General features: G+C 42.0%; 2 protein-coding genes across 5 annotated transcripts in view; one reads left to right on the forward strand and one right to left on the reverse strand.

Annotated features, from left to right (window-relative positions):
- LOC108013204 (DC-STAMP domain-containing protein 2) overlaps positions 1–6283 on the reverse strand; it is a 38074-nt gene extending 31791 nt beyond the window's left edge. Inside the window, exons 1-8 of one of the 4 annotated variants that reach the window (XM_017078914.4) lie at positions 5987–6280; positions 5619–5929; positions 5302–5562; positions 5032–5245; positions 4815–4968; positions 4102–4763; positions 3909–4046; positions 3667–3854 (exon numbers count right to left, since the gene is read on the reverse strand). In XM_017078914.4, coding sequence (XP_016934403.3) covers positions 3752–3854; positions 3909–4046; positions 4102–4763; positions 4815–4968; positions 5032–5245; positions 5302–5562; positions 5619–5929; positions 5987–6189 — 2046 coding nt within the window. In that variant the 5' untranslated portion in view covers positions 6190–6280 and the 3' untranslated portion in view covers positions 3667–3751. Of the gene's footprint in view, positions 1–3666; positions 3855–3908; positions 4047–4101; positions 4764–4814; positions 4969–5027; positions 5246–5301; positions 5563–5618; positions 5930–5986 lie in introns of those variants that run through there. The other 3 variants (XM_017078916.4, XM_017078917.4, XM_017078918.4) reach the window with 3 other exon arrangements.
- A 578-nt stretch (positions 6284–6861) lies between these two features.
- LOC139353165 (uncharacterized) lies at positions 6862–7896 on the forward strand. The gene has a single exon (XM_070996591.1). It carries the CDS (start codon positions 6862–6864, stop codon positions 7894–7896), a length of 1035 nt encoding a protein of 344 aa, XP_070852692.1.
- Positions 7897–8692: the final 796 nt, after the last annotated feature.

Genomic DNA, 8692 nt, shown 5'->3' on the forward strand with positions numbered 1-8692 from the left:
AGAGAGTCGAAAATTTAACCCATTTTCATGTTAGATTTTTCGGTAATTCCCAATGGTTTCAGTATGGGAACACAAAACTGCACTTCTAGAATCCATAACTTGAGTTATTGGATTCCGATTTAGACGTGGGATACCTCTATGAATTTGTGTTTGAGTTCTCCAATATTCTTCATTAAAATGTATCCTTTAAAAGAGAGTCGAAAATTTAACCCATTTTCATGTTAGATTTTTCTGTAATTCCAATGGCTTCCAGTATGGGAACACAAAACTGCTCTTCTGAATACCATAACTTTAGTTATTGGATCCTGAATTAGGCGTGGGATACCTCTATAAATTTGTGGTTGAATTCTCTAAAATTCTACATTAAGTTGTATCCTTTAAACGAGGGTCGAAAATTTAACCCATTTTCATGTTCGATTTTTCTGTAATTCCAATGGCTTCAGTATGGGAACCCAAAACTGCACTTCTAGAATCCATAACTTCAGGTATTATATCCCGATTTAGACGTGGGATACCTCTATGAATTCGTGGTTGAATTCTCTATAATTCTAAATTAAAATTTATCTTTTTAACGAGCGTCAAAAATTTAACCCATTTTCATGTTCGATTTTCCGGAAGTCGAATGGCTTTCATTATGGGAACCCAAAACTGCACTTCTAGAAAAATTATAACTTGAGTTATTGGATCCCGATTAAGACGTGGGTTACATCTTTGAATTTGTGGTTGAATTATCTATAATTCTACATTGAAATGGATCCTTTAAACGAGGGTCGAAAATTTAACCCATTTTCATGTTCGATTTTTCTGTAATTCCATTGGTTTCAGTATGGGAATCCATAACTTCAGGTATTGGATCCCGATTTAGACGTGGGATACCCCCATGAATTCGTGGTTGAATTCTCTTATATTCTACATTCAAATGTGTCCTTTAAACGAAGATCAAAAATTTAACCCATTTTCATGTTCGATTTTTCTGTAATGCCAATGGCTTTCAGTATGGGAACCCAAAACTGCACTTCTAGAATCCATAACTTCAGGTATTGGATCCCGATTTAGACGTGGGATACCCCCATGAATTCGTGGTTGAATTCTCTACAATTCTAAATTAAAATTTATCTTTTTAACGAGCGCCAAAAATTTAACCCATTTTCATGTTCGATTTTCCGGAAGTCGAATGGCTTTCATTATGGGAACCCAAAACTGCACTTCTAGAATTCATAACTTGAGTTATTGGATCCCGATTTAGACGTGGGTTACATCTTTGAATTTGTGGTTGAATTATCTATAATTCTACATTGAAATGGATCCTTTAAACGAGGGTCGAAAATTTAACCCATTTTCATGTTCGATTTTTCGGTAATTCCCAATGGTTTCAGTATGGGAACCCAAAACTGCACTTCTAGAATCCACAACTTCAGGTATTGGATCCTGATTTAGACGTGGGATACCTCTATAAATTTGTGGTTGACTTCTCTAAAATTCTACATTAAATTGTATCCTTTAAACGAGGGTCGAAAATTTAACACATTTTCATGTTCGATTTTTCTGTAATTTTAATGGCTTTCAGTATGGGAACCCGAAACTGCACTTCTAGACTCCATATTTTGAGTTATTGGATCACGATTTAGACGTGCGATACCTCTAAGAATTTGTGGTTGAATTCACTAATATTCTACATTGAAATGTATCCTTTAAACGAGGATCATAAAATTAGCTCATTTTCATGTTCGATTTTTCCGTAATTCCAATGGTTTCAGTATGGGAACCCCAAAACTGCACTTCTAGAATCCATAACTTGAGTTATTGGATCCCGATTTAGACGTGGGTTACCTCTATGAATTTGTGGTTGAATTCTCTATAATTCTACATTGAAATGTAGCCTTTAGACGAGGGTCAAAAATTTAACCCATTTTCATGTTCGATTTTTCTGTAATTCCATTGGTTTCAGTATGGGAACCCAAAACTGCACTTCTAGAATCCATAACTTCAGGTATTGGATCCCGTTTTAGACGTGGGATACCCCCATGAATTCGTGGTTGAATTCTCTTATATTCTACATTCAAATGTGTCCTTTAAACGAAGATCAAAAATTTAACCCATTTTCATGTTCGATTTTTCTGTAATGCCAATGGCTTTCAGTATGGGAACCCAAAACTGCACTTCTAGAATCCATAACTTCAGGTATTGGATCCCGATTTAGACGTGGGATACCCCCATGAATTCGTGGTTGAATTCTCTACAATTTTAAATTAAAATTTATCTTTTTAACGAGGGTCAAATTTTTAACCCATTTTCATGTTCGATTTCTCCGCAATTTGGAATTTCACAACTTAAGCTATTGGATCCCGAATTATAAGTGTGAAGCTTGTCAGTCACTACCTCTGCAGATCTTTACTTTTCTTTCATAGCCCTTATAAGCAGTATCCTCAAGTTTGATTCAAATCAGAAGGTTCATCGACACAGAAGCCACTCAGAAACAGACCGACGAAAAATGCCAGCTTCAGCGACCCCGGACAGAACATAACGGATTGTTATGTTAGCTCATCAGTTTCGCGGCAAGCGATCGAATGCCAGCCGAGACTACCCCCAAGATGACAAGGTAACCCGATACCATCCCATTCGACCGGGCCTTACCTGTACGAGAGCCAGAACAATCAACTTAGGCGAACTCAACTCCATTCTTCGCCCGTTTTTGCTCGAGTGTGTGTGGCTTAAGTGTCAACGATGGTGGTCGGAGTGGATAGGGGTCAAAAGGGAGGGTCCAGCGATCGGCGATCTGAGGTCAGCGGGTGTTAAATAACAAATAAACACTTGTGCTCACATTAGCATGGCAAATGGAAGCCGCGAATAGGAGAAAGGGGAGAATTTATTAAACAGCCATAAAGAGAAAGAAACCAGAACAAAAGAAGCGGGCAGGGGTGGGGGCCACATGAAAGAGATGGTCGGAGGTGGCCATAAATGCCTCGAGATCTGCGCCATGTTACAGTTTTGTCCCGTAGATGGATCGGAAAAGTAACAAAAAACAACGAAATAAATGTCAAATTTCGAGGATCGTAAATAAACAGAAACCTCCGCGCTCTATGGCCGTAAATTACACAGCACATTCCTGGAGAAGGGAACACCAACAAAACCGATGAAAAATAACACTAAAGCAGTGCTGGATGTCATTATCAGTGGCGCGCTCCTTGGGCCCCGGCCAAGAGCACTAATTGCTGAGCAGAAATCTGTGGCTCGCCGTCACTGTCGCATTTAATGAACATATAATTGCAGCCCACATGCTCGCCAACCAATGCAGTCGCAAAGGAAGGACTCACGAGTGCGGGAACTGCACAAATTGAAAACAAAGTCTTATTGTCCAGCGGACCAGTGATGACAAGAAGACAAACGAGCCTCCATAAGCCGGCACTCCACTAAACGCGCTGCCGTATCCATCAAATCGGCAATAAAGACAGCCACGGCGACGATGAGGTGGCTACCAGTACAAAGTTGCAAATCATTGAAATCGTTGAGATTCACATGCCCAAGTAGAGACTTATTGGGGAGACTTATTTTGCGAGGATATGGGGATTGCATTTACGTCTTTCGTTGCATGGAACTGCTTAGGTACATACATATGTTTACTGCTATAATTTGGTCAATAATTGCCAATTGGATTGTAGAACTCACCCCAAACAATATATTTTTACGCTGTCAAGTGACAATCAGTTGTGAAGTATTGTGGGTGCAAGCAAGTACAGAAAACCGGTTTGCTCTACGGTGTGTTTTTACTCTCCATTCCCTTCCTCTGCCGTCCGCAGGTCTTCCTGAATCGCTTTTCACCGAACGACTCCTCGTCAGAATCATCCGAAGAGTCGCTGCACAAATAAAAGCAATCAACATAGTGCCTTCTTTTTAAATTCTTCACTTACTCCACTTCGGAAACATCGGAGAAATCCCCGTAATCCAACGGTCGATTGCACAGACAGCACTTTTTATGAGACTTCTGGAAGCATTCATCGCAGTAAACCCCCTCACAGCCTGGGGTATCGCAGGGGTTACGAGTCGAACTGCAAGGATGTCCGATTAATGTCCGGCGAGTGGAAAACGGTTGACGCTACTCACATTGTCAATGATTTTCCGCATATAGTGCACCTTTCTTTACGCTGAAATCTGGAGCAGCAGCAGCACAAGCCGATAATGCAATAGAAGATATCACACAGCCAAGTGAAACATTTGAAGTGCTCAACATTTCGCTTGTGGTTAAATTCATTTCGCTTCCTGCGTCGGACATATTTAAAGATGTTGTTTCGATCATCGGAAATCCTGTTGTACAAAAACATGCCTCTTTCCTTGGCGCGTTCCGGGTAAAAGAAGGCCATGATAAGATGGCGAGTGCGCAAAACATACGGCTCAGCCAGGAGGATCAGCCAGGAGAACAGGCAGAGTACCAGTATCAGGATGTATTTCGCATAGTCGGGCGCTAAAGGTAGCGGCAGACAGGGGTTTGTGTCCAGAACGCTTTTCTGCGTCAGGGGTCGAAAGGCATTAGCGATTCCCCGCATGATATCGGCCACAAAGCCCCCACCCTTGATCTCCAAATCGATATAGGCGGGCACCTCAAGACCAGCTTCTTGGTGGCCATGAAAGGACATCGTGGCCAGTAGCCAAAAAAGCGCGTAGTCAAGAAAGCAAATTGCAAACAACTGGCTGCACGTGGTCACCATGAAGAAGGCATTCTCCGCAATCGAAACGAACTCAAACAGGGTCAGACGTAGGCTGGTGAGCTGCAAAAAAATCGTTGAAATACGAAGCAGCGCAATATTGGTTTACTTCACCTTCATGTACTTTCCTTTCTCAAGCCTCTGAAGGGGCAGCAAAGGATCGAATCCGTGCTTTTCGTGCTGCCTGTCGATAACAACCAGGATTTTGGTCAAGAAAACATTCTGAAACTGCCGGCTGTGCATGTAACGCAGGAAGAAGATGATGGCTCTGATGGGAAAAATTAAAGCATCACCCACAATAAGTTATTAAAATGGTGAAGCTCTTGCCTACTTAAAGAACACTGTAAGCACCATGACCCAGCAGAGAAGGTCCACAAAGCTCTGCAGGAATATGAAAGACGACAGTCGCTGGTTAATATCCTGTATTATCTCCTCGCCCACGGCCTCCAGACTCTTGGAAGAATTCGTATCGAAGTAAAATTCGTGCTCGAAGGTGATGTTGGCGTCAAACATTTGCTCTATGTGCCGCACAAACTCCCGGTAGCCTACGATATTGTACCAGAAAATTAATCAATAAATTGATCGTGGAATACACTCGTACGCTCTAAGATCTTGTCCAATAGGCCCCAACTGAGATCCCAGTAACCGCTGCAGAACACATCGATGATCTTGGCGGGGTAGCAGAGGGCCAGAAACAGCTTGGTGGCATGGCAGAGTGCCTTGAATACGCCCATCTTGGCCTGGCACCTGACCATGGCATGCTGTGCCGTCTTTTTGCAGCGGGCCCACGGAGTGCCCATTTCCGCGTTGCACAGATCCACGACAGATTTTAGCCAAGCGGCGCAGTTCTTGAGGGTATCAACTGCAATGAGTTGAATGAAAAGATGAGTTTCCGTTGTTCTTCTACCAACTACTCACTGATGGCAATTAGGTGCTCCTGGATGCGCAGGAGCACTACCATGGCTAGGTTAAGCACCCGACGCACCTCCTGCAGCAACAGATCCACTGCCAGCTGGATGGCATTCACCGGCTCCATGATCACGTCCAGCATTTGGCCAAGCGCCTGGCGCAAAACCTCCTGTCCGCAGGCAAGGCTGCGGAGCATTACCTTCAGGTTGGCCAGGATGTTGGCCGTGGGCCCAACGGCGGCCATAACGAAGGCGAGGCTGATGAGAAACGCCCTTCCCCGGGAGCTGCACAGCGAAGGAGCGGCCAGCGCCAGAATGCACCTGAGGAAACAGGGGGGAGATTGAGATTAACCGCGCGTCTGCCTGAACTTTAGTTACCTTATAGGGCGACTGTAGAAGAGCGCCAGGACTAGAACCACCGGAATTGCGAAGGTTAGGTTGATTGCCAAGCCCAAGTATCCTAGATGCCACCAGTTCCATGCTAGCGTCGCTGCGAGCCCGGTCAGGTAGCCAAGGAGCACGTATGGCGCCACCAGCTTGAACGTCCACAAGGAGACTTCGTGGGGTTTACTTTCCTCCATTTGTTTCTCTTTTTTAATGTTTATTTGTCACACAAGTGAAAATCGGTATCGATATTTTCTTGGCGCTCCGGATTAGTGTGACCACCTCTGTCTACACACAAAATGGTTCTAGGTCTGGTTTTATTTGAATTTCGGCTGTTTATGCAGATGCGCCCTGGCTGAACGGGCCTTCAGATTTCCTATTGAAGAAAACATTAGTAACAATATTATGGTCACATTTGTGCTTCAACTTTTAAATTTAACGGCCATTATAAAATAATTGGGTAAAATAAAAAGGAAATGGCGAAATATTTACAGGTGCAGTACAAGCCACCTAACTCGAGTTTTTTTATAGTGGTTCCATCCGTTTATTTATTTTTGTTTTTTTTTTAGTGTAACCAATTTTGTTTATTTAACGTTGATCAGCCAACCTAATGGCTATAAAGAGAAATATTAACATGGAAACATAACAGAAAAGGTGATTAACAATAGTTACAATAATTGAACAAAAACAATTTTATTGCTTTAGGACTCGAGAGACCTGACGTCCTCTTGTCGTTCCATCCGTTAAAATATTTTCCTTTGGCCACACTAATAAGCCTCTTTAGTCGTCCATTTTTACAACGGCTTCGTTACTTATAACTGTGTTTGCCTATGCGGATTAAAAGATCGCAAAAAGACTGGCATATCAATATGGACAAGTTTATCATAAGTGAGGACGAGGATACTTTCTCCGACGACGATGCTTTCGGTGAAACTTCTTCTGAGTCGAAGGAATCTGAAATTGATCATTCTGAATCACTGCAAGCACAGGCTCTTCTGGCGAAAACTGGTGGTTCGACGAAACCGGATGTCCGGCCCATCAAAATGGGTAATTCTATCAAAAGCGAGGACGAGGACCCTTTCTCCGACGACGATGCTTTCGGTGAAACTTCATCAGAGTCGGAGGAATCTGAAATGGATCAATCTGAATCACTGCAAGCACAGGTTATGCTGGCGAAAAATGGTGGTTCGACGGAACCGGATGTCCGGCCCATCAAAATGGGAAATTCTATCAAAAGCGAGGACGAGGACCCTTACTCCGACGACGATGCTTTCGGTGAAACTTCTTCAGAGTCGAGGGAATCTGAAATGTATTATTCTGGATCACTACAATCACAGGCTATGCTGGCGAAAAATGGTGATTCAACGGAACCGGATGTCCAGCCTATAAAAATGGACAGTTCTTTCTCCGAAGACGATGCTTTCGGTGAAACTTCTTCAGAGTCGGAGAAATCTGAAATTGATCAGTCTGGATCACTGCAAATAGAGGCTATGCTGGCGAAAGCTGGTGGTTCGACGAAACCGGATGTCCGGCCTATCAAAAAGGGAAATTATATCAAAAGCGAGGACGAGGACCCTTACTCCGACGACGATGATTTCGGTGAAACTTCACCCGAGTCGGAGGAATATGAAGTTGATCATTCTGGATTACTGCAAATTCAGGCTTTGCTGGCAAAAAATGGTGATTCGACGGAACCGGATGTACGGCCTATCAAAATGAAAAAATCTATTAAAAGCGAGGACGAGGACCCATTCTCCGACGACGATGCTTTCGATGAAACTTCTTCAGAATCGGAGGAATCTGAAATGGATCAATCTGGGTCACTGCAACAACAGGCTATGCCTGCAAAAAATTGTGGTTCGACGAAACCGTATGTCCGGCCCAAAAAGGGGAAATTCTACTAAAACTATTGTAACCGCCCAAGAAAAAATTTATATTTTAGCGCTTCCTTTTTCTCTCTTTCGCTTTTTTGTTACTTTTATTTCAAACAACACTTTCTCCACTCTCAGGTCTTCTACAAATATCATATCATATTTTTGAATTAACAAACAATGCCTTTTTGCTTGATATATTTTATGGAGTTTCGTTATATGAACAAGAATTTAGTGTAACGAGCCTCGAATTGATTTCTTATTACTTAGTTTAGTGTTTTCACTTTTCAATACTCTGGTGCAGAAAAATACAACGTTGCATTCTAAATCCAATATTCTAAAAGGACCTATACATACAATTAAATGACAACACCATGTGAAATATTAGTTTTGGGAAATCCATCCGGAACGCAAATATAAAATTACGTATACATAACGAGAAGCACTGTAAGAAGAAAAGCGCCGTGAAAACCTTTAATGAAATGTCAAATGTTTTCAAATTCGAATTTTCGGCATAACTTGTTCGGTGTTCTAATAATTTTCGATTAAACTTGCAGGAAAAAATATTGTTTGTTCGTTTCATTTTAATTCTTTACACTGACAATTTAAATATCATATTTAAATATTATATTTTTTGTAGTACACCTTATACATTATCGTTTGGTAACTTGATACCGTGTTAAATATATATTATTAGTAGAAGTAACAAAATAGGGAGGGGATATAACCAAACTTGAATAAGTTCACTCGAAAATAAAACTGCTGATCTATTAATGGTATGAAGTACTTGTACTCGAAAAAAGTCGTATACACTCGGCCCTGGCGGATG

Source organism: Drosophila suzukii, chromosome 3 (genome assembly GCF_043229965.1).
Source record: "Drosophila suzukii chromosome 3, CBGP_Dsuzu_IsoJpt1.0, whole genome shotgun sequence".
In the NCBI taxonomy this organism is placed as follows: domain Eukaryota; kingdom Metazoa; phylum Arthropoda; class Insecta; order Diptera; family Drosophilidae; genus Drosophila; species Drosophila suzukii.